General features: G+C 45.5%; 1 protein-coding gene across 13 annotated transcripts in view; it reads right to left on the minus strand.

Annotated features, from left to right (window-relative positions):
• NEB (nebulin) overlaps window positions 1–15,089 on the minus strand; it is a 211,709-nt gene that overhangs the window by 101,617 nt on the left and 95,003 nt on the right. For 12 of the 13 annotated variants that reach the window (XM_032957177.2, XM_032957174.2, XM_032957171.2 and 9 more), the window contains 15 exons: window positions 13,471–13,578; window positions 13,032–13,343; window positions 12,557–12,760; window positions 11,827–11,931; window positions 11,587–11,694; window positions 11,058–11,369; window positions 9,582–9,686; window positions 8,137–8,241; window positions 7,596–7,697; window positions 5,927–6,034; window positions 3,609–3,920; window positions 3,061–3,165; window positions 2,590–2,694; window positions 2,183–2,287; window positions 179–283 (listed from right to left, as the gene is read on the minus strand). In XM_032957177.2, coding sequence (XP_032813068.2) covers window positions 179–283; window positions 2,183–2,287; window positions 2,590–2,694; window positions 3,061–3,165; window positions 3,609–3,920; window positions 5,927–6,034; window positions 7,596–7,697; window positions 8,137–8,241; window positions 9,582–9,686; window positions 11,058–11,369; window positions 11,587–11,694; window positions 11,827–11,931; window positions 12,557–12,760; window positions 13,032–13,343; window positions 13,471–13,578 — 2,301 coding nt within the window. The remainder of the gene's footprint in view (window positions 1–178; window positions 284–2,182; window positions 2,288–2,589; window positions 2,695–3,060; window positions 3,166–3,608; window positions 3,921–5,926; window positions 6,035–7,595; window positions 7,698–8,136; window positions 8,242–9,581; window positions 9,687–11,057; window positions 11,370–11,586; window positions 11,695–11,826; window positions 11,932–12,556; window positions 12,761–13,031; window positions 13,344–13,470; window positions 13,579–15,089) is intronic. The other variant, XM_076068129.1, reaches the window with a different exon arrangement.

Here is a 15,089-nt window from a genome sequence, read left to right on the forward strand (position 1 = left end):
GCATGAGAATCGATTTTAATTTGGTGAATCAATACAATTGTTACAGGCGCAGTGAAATAATGTGCACGTCCGTAAAGCAATAAATAATATTCTCGATGTCGCTTGCATTGGTGTCAATGCCTGTTCTAAACCCGTCTCCCCCTTCCCAGTCCCCCCAGGTTGAGAGTCCGCGACTCACCAAACTGTTGTTGCGTATGTTCTTGGCATTGACCAGAGGCAGGTAGTCCACAGGGAGGATGTAGCCCGTGGATTTCACATTGTCCCAGCTCTCCTTGTACAGCTTCTGTAATGCCAGAGGAACCAAAAACGCCGCCACTTACTGCCGTGCAGCGTAACGATGTAGTGGAGACAGGGAAGTAAAACATCAGCAGCATTTTATCAACATTGGCTCACAGTGATAAGCGACATCCGAGGTGGAAGCCACAGTGTCTATTTGTGATGTGGAATGTCTCAAGGTTTACTGCAGTTGGTGCCAGGAGGTAGGGCGCAATGTGGCACATCCGACTACTCACTCTGGGTACCTAGCTTACGGTGGATATGTGAAAAGGTCGGATACGTGAACGTTGACAGAACATTGGCGCTGCACACACCGTCGTGCTCACAGAGGTCACCGGACAAATGTGAAGTGCAAACGACTGCTTTAACCATGTGAACATGCTAAACTAATCTATTTCTATTTTAGCAGTTAAGGCCCACTGAGCTATATAGCTCTTTTTCAGAAACGACCTCAAAACAAAAATATTAATTTAATCTGGAGGAATCTAATGAGCTATGAAGCTCTTTTTCACAGACATCCAGTAGGGGCCACGGGGTCAGAACGTTACAACAAACAATACAAGAAACTATAGGAGTGCAAAGTATTGAAAAGGTAAACAATTCACTTTAAAAAGTATACAAATTAAACTAAACTATTTTTTTTTATCTTAGTTAAAGCCCACTGAGCTATTTGATTTTTTTTTAGAAGCGACCTGGCCGCAAATGATATCTCAAAGAAGGCGCTTATAACTTTAAATGTATAGCAGCCCAAATAATCTGTGCGGTGCTGTGCTTCAGGAGTAAGCGAATGTACGTGAGATCAAGAACACATTGCTGGGTGTGCTGGGTGCGGGCAGTTAATTAGTGAGGGCAGATTTGTGACGGATATGCAACGTTGCGCTGAATTTTTGTTGCACTCACTCACAGTGCAACCGCGTCCGTGATCCCTTTTACCTGGCTTCGTCCTTTGTAATGAATTACCCAGAGACGTTCATGGTCTTTGCGATTGACGTATATCCATGAAGGCCTACTTATTTTCTGTAGATTTTGGGCAAATGTTCTAATTGGTGAAATAGAGCTCTAAGCCTCATTTCATAAATTATTTTTTTTTATTCTATTATTATAGTATGTGTTTACCCAGAAAAACCTCGCCGAGTCCCATGGACTTTCAGGAGGGTCCTGCCAGGTTTTTGCAGTATATTATTGCTATGTAGAAGATTATTGCTATGAAACATGCGTTGGAGAGTATTTGGCTGCTATAAATGTCCACGTGATGATAAGTCACTTCGTTGAGCTATCATTTGTGGCCAAAATAGCTCAGTCGGCCTTACCTGGTAAAATACCGAAAGAGTGAGATAGTGCGGGTATTTTTTGTTTGTAATTTTCAGCAATGACCTATTCTTAATGCACCCACAGTAATTAAAAGGGCGGCTACTAGATTTGAACAGTCAAGGTCCAGAATTTACTTATAGGTCATAAGATGTATAAGAAAAGCTTTACCTTGAACCCTATCTGAACAATAGTTTTCCAACTGCCAAAATTTATATTTGTGTTAGCTATATATGTAATAATATAATTTTGACTTCATGCATTGTATTACGACTTCCTTGATCTTCTCCTGAAGATGCTGGGCAAAGTTTGAAGCAGAACTTCGTTTATAATTGACGAATTTCGCTGTGAGGATTGTTCTTCAACTTACGGGCCGGAGAGCTGAGACAGAAAATATTGTCGCGTGCACATGTGACAATTTAACTTATTTGGCTGTGTCGGGTGGTGGAAAGTCCTACGGTGGTACATTTTTCCAGATCATTACAGTACCAAAAAAAAAAATCTATTTTACGAATAATAATACTAATGTTATGTGTTGCACATCCGAGTGTGGAGAGGATGTATGAGCCCTCCGTGTGGATGGCGGCGCTGCAGGGACCTCGCTGCACAGCTTGGAGGCCTCGCGTGATAGGTTGAACTGCGGGGCGTCCGGTGACATGTGGCTGTTCCCTTTCTCCAGGTTGAAGGCCTCCTTGTATTTCACCTGCAAATCAAAGGCATACCGCCCGCCTCGTCATTGCTCCGAAGCCGCTAGATTTAAAAACAAACTTGGTTGAAGAGCACCTAATTATGCACACATTAAAAGAACAAGGCATAATTTTAATCAGTTTAACATATAGGCTTTCGCGACCAATATTAGCCATAATAAAGTTGTTGTTTTTTTAAACGACACATTTATATTTACGCGATGTAATTAAAAAAAAAAAACGCTTTATTGTGAATTAATTTGAACGTCCTCTTCTCACCGCGTGGCATTGACTGTCAATGTGTTTACATGGAGCTCACATCGCTGAGCTGGATGCCGCTTTGCAGAGCAGTGAGGTAGGCGGGCGTGTCGGTCACCACAATGTATTTCCTCGTGCCCTGCAGGGCCGCCGATTTATACTTGTTCTGGAACAAGACAAATGCACAAAGCGTTGGTGCTGTATCAGTGGCGCACGGGCACATCAGCAACAAAGACTCGGTGTATTACGGTCAGCACAGGGTAAGTTTGTGGTGTGAGTGAGTTTAAGGATATTATTGATTGAAATTAATACATTATCCTTATATAAGTATGTTGCCAAGTCATATGCTAATCAAATATGAGCACTAAATACTTGCATTTCTCCCATTATAAATTAATCTCGATGACAACGTAATAATAACTGGTTATAATAATTGGGAAAGTCAAGACGAGGTTGTAAATAATTGATGATGCAACTCTGTAACAACGAGTGGCCTGAGATGCCAAGAAAATAAATAAAAAACTCAACTCACATCATTGAGTATATTCTGTGCCCTTTTAACTTTCTCCACATCCACAGATCCGGAGGGAAGCCATCCACAACCTCGGAGCCATTCCAGGTCGGCCTTGTACACAAACTGCAAAAGAACAGGATGAACGCACTCATAAAGATGTAAAAGGCAGAAAAACAATACTACAGCCACCCCATGACAACTTGAGACATTCTTCACTGACTCACATCAGGTGATTTCCATTAGACTTATAAAGAATTGCAATTTATTAATGGATGGAAACAGAGTGGAAGTAATTAGCGTGATACTCTGTCAAGGCAGCATATGAGGAATCTTGCGGAAAAAGGGAAGAGCTTCCCATTATCTTTGTAGTTATCGCACCTCCCTTATCGTGAACAACTTCAGTTGTATCCTTGGGCAGATATTTCTGCTGCAAAGTTCAAGTTAGTTCCAAGTTTGCTTTCGTTTTAACAGAGGCGAGAGCTGACCACCCAGTGTCTATTGGACTCGGGATCCCCCGTTGAGCAATCGCGACGTTGTAAAAGCGTGACACCGGAGGGCGCACTCACGTCACTCTGCAGGTCGTAGGCCTTCCTGGCCTGGATGACGTCGTTCTGGTCGGGCATGCAGGTCCACTGGTGCAGGTAGGTGCGGTAGGGGATGTCGCTGATCATCTCCTGGTACTTCTTGGCGGCGACGACGTTGAGCATGTCGTGCGGCAGGTGGCACTTGGTCTTGGTCTTGTGGAAGTCCTTCTTGTACTCCAGGTCGCTCTGCATCTTGCCCACCTTGGCGCAGTGCTCGAGCATCGGGTCTTCGTGGACGCTGTGGCACCCGATCAGGTGGCCTCTGTCCTTGATGTGTGCGTGCTTGTATTTGATCTGTGCACGCATCGGGCGTTTTGTTAAAATTTACACACGTGCAGCATGGGCATCAATGGACATCTGCGAGAAAGAGCTTCATAGCTCATCAGATTCCTCCAGTATAAATACATATTCTGATTCTGGGCATGTATGTGCACAGGGGCTCCACTGCATTAAGAACCTTCACAGTGATGTGTGCACATCGGCGTCCGTGTCTTCCTGTCTATCTCCACGTATCTTACTGCGTCTGACTCTTTGTGTCTGTCTTATTGTATCTCTCTCTTCACGTCTCACTCTGTATCTGTCTCTTCTGTGTATTTCTGTGTCTCTCCTGTGTGTGTGTGTGTCTCTCTACGTCTCTCTTTGTCCCTGCGGTTTTACTCTCTATCTGATTATTGCGGCCTTAATGTTGAGATGGATCTGCTTGCACAAGATGATGCCGCCAATATGGACGCATGAGGCATTTGCTGATATATTGCACAGAGTGCCCCAAGTCACATCTTCATGCAGCTTGGAAACATCACTATGTTATTTTTGTGGCTGATTATGGTCACTAGTTGTACAGGGAATAACTCGAATATATTGTACATAGCCGGGCAAGTACTCCTGACTTTCTCTGAGTGGTAATTATGTAACAACATCACTTTAGAAAATAGGGGTAATTAGCGACAAAGGTTATCTCCAAATTAAGATATATGCACGTGTATATATAGTTTATGTTCTAAATTTAATATGATGCAAGAGTTTTATCCTTTAAAAGATGTGCTAGATTTTTTTTCTCAAACGTAATAGTTATTTTGTTTATGTGTGTTTCTTTAATTACGTATTCACGCTGAGGTGGTTGGGAGCAATTTACATATTGCCAGAGTGTAACATAAACCATGACGCAACTCTGGTCATCCTCGCAGCAGCGGCTTTTGCCTGGCCATCGAACAAGGACGGTCACCCCATCGCGCCCTTTAAGATGCGCTTCTGCGGACGTCTGGAACGCTCTCCCCCTTCGATATTAGGAAGCCACTGGGAGCTCTGCACTTTTAAATCTAGATCGAAAACCCACTTCTTTAGAGCCGCTTTTTGTGTTTAGTTTGTTGTCCTTTCCCCGCACCTCCAATTAGCAAGGTCGGCTACGTACGGTGCGAAAGAAGTTCAACAGGCTTACATACATAAGGTTGCTGTCTACGCCATTGCCTCTATTAGCTCCGCCAAGTCGCACCGATCCGCCAGCTCTAAACGGCTCTCCACCAACGTGCAAATAAAATCCCCGAATATCTTGAAGCAGTGCAAATTTCCACACAGTGTGCAGGCAGGGCTGTTTTACATAACAGGGGCCCGGATACAACCACGGAGATAATTAAGCAAGATACTATTTACACTGCTACCAGTGACCCAGCACACCAGTAACCTGTAGGCAACTGTTACATCACTTGACATGCTGTGCTATTAGGATTGTGCAACAATGCTACAATTTGGCAACATCGCCTCTTAAAACTCACGATACGTACATCGAATCGTGCGTGTAAGAATCTGCGTTTTTGGTTTTTTTCCATTCGTATATCTTAACAGTGATGGGTTCACATGACCGTTGCAGCCACTCGTGGCCGCTACATTCACGACAATATAAAAAAAATACGTATCAATTATTTTCATTCGCATTGTTATGCCGACATGAATTGCCCGGGTGGGAGGGTGAACGGGTAACCCCTGCGAACGGCCACACTTTCAACTGTGAAGCAAGGTGGCTGCATCAGCCTGTTTAGAATATAAGAATATGTACACACTTTGGTGGCTCAAAACGCATTGCGGGTTTATGTGCCCACCGGCCTGAGTTTCAATCACCTGAGCGTGTATTTGGCAGTACAATTTTTTTTGCGCATGCATTGGGTGCAGACGATGGCAGACTCGTGTTCGGTTGCGCCTGCAATGCACCTTTCTGGCCCTGCACGTCCTTGTTTGCAAACAACGCTCGGCGCTCACACGTGAGTTTGATTGCAAGGTGTCCGAGTCTTGCGTGCACTGTTGCTCACCTCACTGGTGATTTCCTTGAGCAGTTTGGCTTGTTGTAGATCCAAGGAATCTGCCGGGATCTTATAGCCCGTCGCTTTCATGTTTTCCCAGCCCTCCTTGTAAATTTTCTAGAAAACAAAACGAGGAATTATTTTGTGATGTATATACGTTGAGAGAGGGGGCGTTATTGTATACACGTCATTCCATCGTTGTTATCGTAGCCAACTTCATTTAAAATAAACTAATTTAATCTTACCAGATAATGCTCACTGAGCTATATATCTCTTTTTCAGAATCGACATGGCCACAAACGATAGCCCAATGAAGTGGCTTATAATGTATAGAAGCCAAATACTCTAAACAAATGTTTCTAAATGTGGGGGGGGGAGGGGGAACTGGAGGACAAGCAGAAAAATCCACGCAACCATGGGGAGAACCAGCAAACTCCAAATATACAGCCGTCAAGGTCGGGATCGAACCCACAACTTCCTGTATACCAGTAGAGGAATTTAACATCTCGCAACTACTAAAGCACACCCCACTCTTGCAAATCAACATTCTCACGCAGGTTAATAGCGATGGTTTAGCGGGCAGCAAAGAGGATGAATAAATACGAATGTCCACAATGCTGAAGGTCGCAGGGATACAACTGAAAGGAGAACATTTTAAGATACACGACGCATCTATTCTAAGACAAACTCCCACACTCGACCAACAATGACGTTAACTTGTAGCATTTGAGCAACAACCAAACGATGCAAGGCCGCATACATATTTAATGGAAATTCCCCCGCCACCCATTCGTTACAAGCCGTCACAAGACTGTGAGTGTGTGTGCGAGTTTAATCAACAGTGGAAGTTTGTTTCATTGCTTAATAGTGCAGTAATTTGTCAAGAATCGTATTTGAGAATTTTTCACGAGATTATGCACGACATACAATTTACGCTTCGCCACAGTGCCCTTGATGCACCACGTTTGGTCGCATTCGAGCTGTATTAGAAAACTACGCCTTTAAGTTTCGTAGCCATGCTTTAATATGTTACCATTCACCGCAATTAAATAAAGCAGCGACGTCATTTATAAGTAGTTAAATTTACCAGTCACACACTGGGCCCATAATTAACTCACAAACACAAATTCCAGTGTGGCGCATTCCCAATCTCAAAGTGTCGCAGGCATTAAACCTTTGTGGGGTTCATCGGCCTAAATGACCCAAATCCAGTCCCAAGTGACCTGTAAGATCGCACTCGTCACCTTCAATAACCTCCATGATCTCACCCCTGCCAACCTCTCCCCTCTCATCTCACTCTACTCCCCTCTATGCACTCCCCTGCCTCTCCCCTCTCATCTCAAACTTCTCCCCTCCACGTACTCCCCACTTCAGAACCCCAACTCAACCTTTGCTAGATGGGAGGTAACTCCTTCTCCTATGCTGCCCTTGGGTCTGTATGTCCCGAACCCCAGCCATCCATGCCGTCAGCTCCCTGCGCCTGTTTAGGTCTAGGCTTGAGACCTTCCTCTTGTCCTCTGCCTATGACTGACTGCTTCTCTCTCTGTAAATACGTTTCGACTCACACAGTCTATATACGCCCCCCTTGGTGTATGTATGTATTTTATGTGTGATGCTATTGCCCTGTGTGGATGAAGTGTAAGAAAATCCACAGTGCACCGTAGCGCGAGCGACGTACCGAGCTGAGGTTCCGTGCAGCATCGCGGGCTACGTCGTAGAGGGGGCATTCCGACACCGTCACGTTGGACTTGTCCCTGTTCCATGCTTCTTTATACTTGTACTGTAACGGCATTCTGGTCATCACTTTCCGTGCCGCACACTCAAAGCAGTGCATGTGATTCAAAACTGAGAAAATAACGAAAAGTGCTCTTTAAATGACAACATGTACACAACAATAATTCCATCGACGTTTTGACTCCTTTAATCGAGGAGTATAACGAAATAAAATCCCCAGACTAAGTCAGCGAGGCTAAAACCATAACTCAAATTAAAACTGCTCAAATTCAGGAAGCCACTCGAGAAATGCACTTTTACATCTATATAAAACTCATTTCTTTCGAACTGCTTTTTTGTGTTAAGTTTGATGTCCTTCCACCGCACCTCCGATTAGCGCGGTTGGCTATGTACGGTGGTGCGGAAGAAGTTCAACGTGCGCACATACACAAGTTCAACGTGCGCGCCGAAGAGTCACTAACGGCGAACGAGAGGGATTCACTCACGTCGCACAGCTGGTGGGCGCTCAGCACAGCGTTGATGTAGGTCGGCGTGTCGGTCACCACGCTGAAGTTCTTCATGCCCTGGTAAGCCTCGGCCTTGTACTTATTCTGCAACATGAGTTACAACAAGAGTCAAAAACGCTGCACAAACAATGCGGGGTGTTAGGTCTAGGTGGGGCAAGCGTGGTAAAAATCGGCACTCTTTGAGGTGCTATATGTCAATTAGTCATTCACGTGAAAATGTGTTAAAATAGCTGTTTCAATGGGTTAATGGTGCTGCAATTTAGACAATGGTGCAGGTTCCTTAAAACCCCCGCCTCCTCTGTCCACCCAGCAGGTAACAGTGGCTACACCACGGATGTTGGATCGGCAGGTCGCATGCGGTGGGGTATAGTGTGCGGTTACTGCGATGCCTTTCCAAGAAGTCTGGTCAGCATAGAAGAGAAGGCGAAAAATCCTCCTGAGAGGCTCTTCTAGAGCTTCCTCCAGTAGAGGCCCTTCCGCTAGCAGTGGTGCGAGCGAGTCACTGCTCCTTAACCTTTTACTGTCGATAACTGAAGGTGTGCTGTGATTACCATTAGAGGCTTATACCATTTACGGAAGTTTCCCCAACGCCCGCGCTCACTTATATACCCGAGCCCTTTTCACAGAGTTTGTACGCTTTTTATATTTTTACCAATCTTCTCCGTTCACGTGTAAATGTGCTTGTTGTACCTTCGGCTCATGAGATGACTGTCAAACTGGACTTCATAGGGGAGCAAGGAATGGCGTTTGGGAAAGATACGTTAAAAATGCTTCAGACCTTCTCTTCTGCCCAAGATTGACTGCTTCTCCATCTGTATATACGCTTATAGGCACACAGTCTATATACGCCTCCTTGCTCTGTGTGATGCCAACTGCATCAGGTCTGGACGCAATGTAAATGATCCACACTACATCGTAGTGCTACCAATACGCGTAGGTGTGATTACTCAGCCTGTGACCAATCACCCAGAATGCACCTGATTTTGTGTGAGATCTGAGACGCAAAGGTGCAGGTGAGTTAATGAATTACACAAAGCCGGAATGTCACTCAAGCAGTAGCTGGCGCACCGCTCATAAGTGTGGAGGTTTAACATTGACTTAAACAACAACAACAATAACAACGACGCAGACTCATTCAGTTGCTTAGGGAGAGGATCTGGATTGGGTATGTAGGGAGAGGGAATGAGCTTAAGGGGGTGATTTGAGCAGGGATTAGTGAGAGGGAATGAGCTGAAGGAAGTGACTAGGCAGGGGGTAGTGAGAGGGAATGAGCTGGAGGAGGTAACTGGGCAGGGGGTAGTGAGAATTAAAATGTGCAACAATGTTCAACAAGGACATGCGGGCAGATGAAGAGATCAGCAGAAGCTGAATGAACGAACACGATAGCGAGCTGTGCCAAGATCTTCAAGTCAGCTGACACTCACGTTGCTGAGTATATTCTGGGCCTTCTTGGAATGCTCCACGTCCAAAGAGCCAGTGGGCAGCCAGCCACAGCCACGGATCCACTCCAGGTCCGCCTTGTAGATGATCTGCAAAGCACCACACGGCAGCGTTCCAAAACCGCCCCTCAACTACGCAATCCGTACCGTGTTCAACCACCGCACTGCCGGTCACCTCACCGCTCTTATCCACTTCTTCCCTCGCACCGCTCCACTTTAGTACCCCCCCTGCCATCGTCTCCATTCCCTCCAAACCCTGTTCAATTCAAGAAACGTGCTCCGACGCTGTTCTCGACCGCAACTTCAATAGTGCTTCATGGGACCTCCTTTGCCAGCACCAAAATATGATAGGTTTTCCCGTTTTTTCTGGCAACAAAACAGGTGTTAAGATGCTAAAACACCAAACTGAAACCTTTTACAAGGAATCATGTCAGCATTAACCACAATACTTGTGGTCAGAATGCAAAAAAAAATACTCTGATAATATAGGATGCATTGTCTTTGAAACTGATTGGTCCACACCAGAGACAGCTTTCTTTTGAGCCTCGTCTCAAACGGCGTTAGACCAGAGGACGCCAAAAGGCGTCTCTGGTCTAACACCAATCAGTTTCAAGGACAATGCATATATTATTGGAGTATTTTTTTTGTTTGCATTCTGACCACAAATATTGTGGTTAATGCAGACATGATTCCTTGTAAAAGGTTTCAGTTTGGTGTTTTAACATCTTAACACAGCTGTTTTGTTGCCAGAAAAAAAGGGGGAAACCTATTTTCAATAGTGCTGTTTGTCGCTGGCCGCTTGTATGTATGTATGCTGAACTTCTTTCGCGCCATATGTAGCCAACCATGCCAGTCGGAGGTGCGATTGACGTTTCGGACCCTTGGGCCTACTGTGCTCAGCAATTGTGCAGAAATAAAACATATCCCGAAGATTCGGAGGGGCTGGATGGGACCGCAGGGGAATAATACCCGACCCCTCCGCCACAATGCCCCCCATCCTACATTCTTATCTTCTTCTTCTTCCATACAGCTGCTGATGTAAATGCAGAGCAACGACTACAATTTCACATTCAGGTGGGTCAAGCCAGATAACGGCGTCAGGAGCAGCGGAGTGTATCATCATCGCTGTGATGTCTCATTCGTATTTGTGCATTGGGGCATTGCGCCGTCAAATGCTGTATGGTCTGCTCTGTTCGTCAGGTCAAATATGCTGGTACAGGGTACAGCTTCTCCTCATATACTCAGGGGGTGAGAGATAGAGTAGGATGCACCACAGACAAAAGCAGATCGCATCGTCACTCATGCTGCTTAGAGTTGATTTAAAAAGTATTTTACACTGACTTTTAGTGTGGCTCCATGCTCAACGGAGCATGGCTCTATTGAATTACCTCTGCATCGCCTGAGATCAAGAGGACCTGACTTTCGCAAAGGAGACATTCGTGCAAGGGAACCGCAACTCACGTCGCTCTGCAGGTCGTAGGCCTTCCTGGCCTGGATGACGTCATTCTGGTCGGGCATGCAGGTCCACTGGTGCAGGTAGGTGCGGTAGGGGATGTCGCTGATCATCTCCTGGTACTTCTTGGCGGCGACGACGTTGAGCATGTCGTGCGGCAGGTGGCACTTGGTCTTGGTCTTGTGGAAGTCCTTCTTGTACTCCAGGTCGCTCTGCATCTTGCCCACCTTGGCGCAGTGCTCGAGCATGGGGTCTTCGTGGACGCTGTGGCACCCGATCAGGTGGCCTTTTCCCAACTCGTAGGCGTGCTTGTACTTGTACTGCAGGATCGAAAAGTTGGGGGGCAATGAGCAAAGGTAATTACGGTGGTTGGTGGTTGTAGTAAAAAAAAAAAAATCCGTTACTCTCTTCCAGCAAGAATATTGTAACGTCCGATTTAAATCGCGAAAATTAAACATCGCGGCTGTACGATCGACAGACAGACGGAAACAAGTGCATATGAAATACAACAGAAAGTTATCTTCTCAAGGTACGCACGTCACTGATGATCTCTCTGGAGGCCTTGGCAGCTTTGATGGCAATGGCATCCGTCTTTAAGTGGTAGCCATTTTGAAGCGCGTCCTCCCAGCCCTTCCTGTATTGTTTCTGTTGAGAACAAGGCGCACAAACGTTCCAGTAAGGCACAGACGTTTACAAATGGAAATTATAAAAATGGTAAAACCAAAAAAAAGTGTGTATTTTACTTTTCATATAAAGCTGAGGAGAAACTTCACTCACCCTACTGACGTTGACCGCGTTCGCACGCGAGAGGTTAATCTCTGGAGTGTCCGGCATGATGTGAATCGAGGTTTTGTTTAACTCCCAGTCTTTCTTGTACTTCCACTGCCATCAAACAACACGGACAGAAATTAGGTCTTAATCTTGATTTGAAGCTTTCTTGACTGCAGGACTCCAGTCTTCGGTTCTTTCGGTAAAGTCACGTAGGTAGAAAAAATTTAATATATAATATATCACGACGTTTCGATCGCAACACAGGCGGTCGTCCTCAGGCGTAATAATTAATCCAGCACTTTCCACAATAAATATTAGAAGCATATTTGCAGTGCTCGGCTTAATGAGCAGGCAAATGACAATAGCGCGATGCTGAATCGGGTGATTTTTGCTACTCACAGATGTTAATGAGTTAATGAGGCAATATACTCTTGACTCGTTCAATAATAATTAGTCTTATGTTCAATACGAATAATTAAAAAAGAAAAGTAGGTCTATAGGTGGATTCTCCCAAAAAGCAGACTTTAAAGTACATACCCACGATACAAAGAGTGGAACTTATCTTAGCTTCTCCCCTGTGCATAGTCACTTAATCCCAGGAGGCACAAGCCTCCAAAATCCCAGAGAAGTGGTTGGTGGAAGGTGTGGTGATCAAATAAAAATAGGGCCACAAGCATGCAATCAAGCTGGACACACACACAGCAAAAGGGGTGGGGGAGTGGGGTCTGGGTCTTACTCCGCTGATCTGGTCTGCATTGGTCTTGGCCAGGAGATATTCGGGGGAGTCGATGACGCTGGTGAACTTCAGAGAGGAGGCAGGCTGCCGGTAAATTCTGTCGTTGAGGATCTCTTGGGCCTTTTTGACCTTTAACACGTCCAAGGAGCCCTCTGGCAACCAGCCACACCCACGGAGCCACTCCAGGTCCGCCTTGTACACCCACTGCCCGTGTGAGGAAACAGAAAAACGCATTGGACGCATGCTTATACCAAATGGGCTTTTTAATCGCATAACTCGGGGTGGTAGCAAGACACCGAAATCCATGGAACATGTGACCACTACGCCCCACATTGTGATCAACATCTCCCAACCACTACCACCATCATTTGCCTTTTTTATTGTTCACATACGTCCACGTGGTGTTCATGTATTGGCAATAAAATCAACAATGAAAAACATTTTGACGTAATTACACAATGGGGCATGTGCTCACGTTGCTCTGCAGGTCGTAGGCCTTCTTGGCCTGGATGACGTCGTTCTGGTCGGGCATGCAGGTCCACTGGTGCAGGTAGGTCCTGTAGTTGACGTCGTTGACCTGCTTCTGACAATGCTTGGCGGCCACCACGCTGATCATGTCTACGGGGCTGTGGTATTTGGTCTTGGACTTCTCGAAGCCCTTCTTGTACTCGCGCTCACTCTGCATCTTGGCCACGTGCATGGACCAGACGAGCTTGGGGTCGTCCTGTATGTTCCTGCACCCGACGTGGTGTCCCTTCCCTTTCTCGTACGCCATCTTGTACTTGATCTGTGTGCGCAAAGTGATCATCGCGAAAGGTCAAAAAAAGCACGAGAACTAGTTCGCTAAACGAACGTTTGTAATCGAAGCGCCGAACGGAAGAAAGGTGGCACGGGCGTCGACGACGTGAACTCACGTCGCTGGCGATGTCTCTGGCTTTCCTGGCGGCCAGGACAGAGATGGCATCTTTATCCACGTGGTACCCCTTCACCTTCGCCTCATCCCAGCTCTTCCGGTAAAGTTTCTGCATTCCACAACCAGGGATGCGCACATTATATAACCTTCGAGGAAGCGGTGTCTATTTCCTTACATTCCACGCGGAAGTTACATTCCATTGATTACTGCGATACATTCGTAGAGTGATGTATTTTAAAATACATTTGTTGTCCTTTCCCCGAACCCCCCATGAACGCAAAAAGAGGTTCAACATACAACATAGTTGTGTCATTTGCGCACCACTGAGGATGTGGAATAAAAAAAACATGCAATATTTCGGGGTTTATTCCCCATCAAAGGGAGAAACACAATATTGGTTAACAAAGGTTAAACATGAGCTCAAATATTAAACGGAGATATTTAAACTACCTTTTTATGGTGTTTTTAAGTATTAGGAATATTATTATTGTGGTATTGTCAAAACTTGTCCTGTGGCGCTGCTGTGGCACTTCCTGCGCTTTATAAAGGGACTCTGTGAATGATGTAGAATTCATATTGTGCATCACTGCCAACATGCCATGTTGCAAGGTAGCCAGCAGAGGGCAGTACGGTAAGTATGTTGATGACCTATCTGTACGCATTATAACTTCTCATGAATAGGATTTTATTCCTTACACTAAAGTTCCTGCTTCTTAAATAAAATAAAATGTAATATACTCGTTTTGAAATTAAATGACTAAATGCAAAAACCTGAAACGCTTATCTGGCTAAAGGATTACAGGGCGCCAAGGTGGCGAGATGTTAACTACCTCGCCTAGTAGACAGGTCATGGGTTCAATCCTGACCCTGATGCCTGCTGTACAGGGTGTTTAAAAGAGATGGACCCAATTTCAAAGCAGTATATTTCACGATGGCAACATGTTACATTTACACAAAAAGTTATAAATGGTTTAATGAGTTATCAAGTTTTACTAACCATTTTATAAATGCTCTATGCGCCCTCCACCTGCTGTACGGACAACATCGAGATGATAGTTGAATTCGTCCCAAACGCCTCTCTTCTCACGTTTTCCTCTGAGGTGCGTGGTCGCCCTGTGCTCTACCCCTTACATCAACAGCAGCCCGTGTCCTCAAACTGTCAGTACCAACGACGAATGCTCTTTGACATTGGCGGATCAATGCCAAAACGCCATTGAAACGCACGCTGCACCGCAATTACGGATTTAGTCTTGCTGAACTGCATAATGCAAAACGCCCCTTGTGTTGCGGGGTCACCATCTAGAGAGTGACTGAGGCTAGGGGCTGTTTGTGCGCTGGGAGAGGCATCGTGCAGTAATCATTTGAAACTCTATGTCCCGCCCTCTCTATGCCCCGCCCTCTCTATGCCCCGCTCTCTCTATGCCCCGCCCTTTCAAGTGGTACGAGTTTCATTCATGGGCGGTTCGTAGTTGCAGAGATATAGCGATTTAAAATCGGGTCCAAATATTCCAAACACCCTGTATATTTATAGCTTGCATGTCTCTTTCCCTGCAGTTGCGTGGATTATTCTCTGGATCCTCTGGTTTTCCCTCCACATCTACAAACATGCGTTTAAGAGTA

The sequence above is a fragment of the Petromyzon marinus genome, chromosome 19 (assembly GCF_048934315.1).
Source record: "Petromyzon marinus isolate PM22_M1 ecotype Great Lakes invasive population chromosome 19, UKy_Petmar_22M1.pri1.0, whole genome shotgun sequence".
NCBI lineage: Eukaryota > Metazoa > Chordata > Hyperoartia > Petromyzontiformes > Petromyzontidae > Petromyzon > Petromyzon marinus.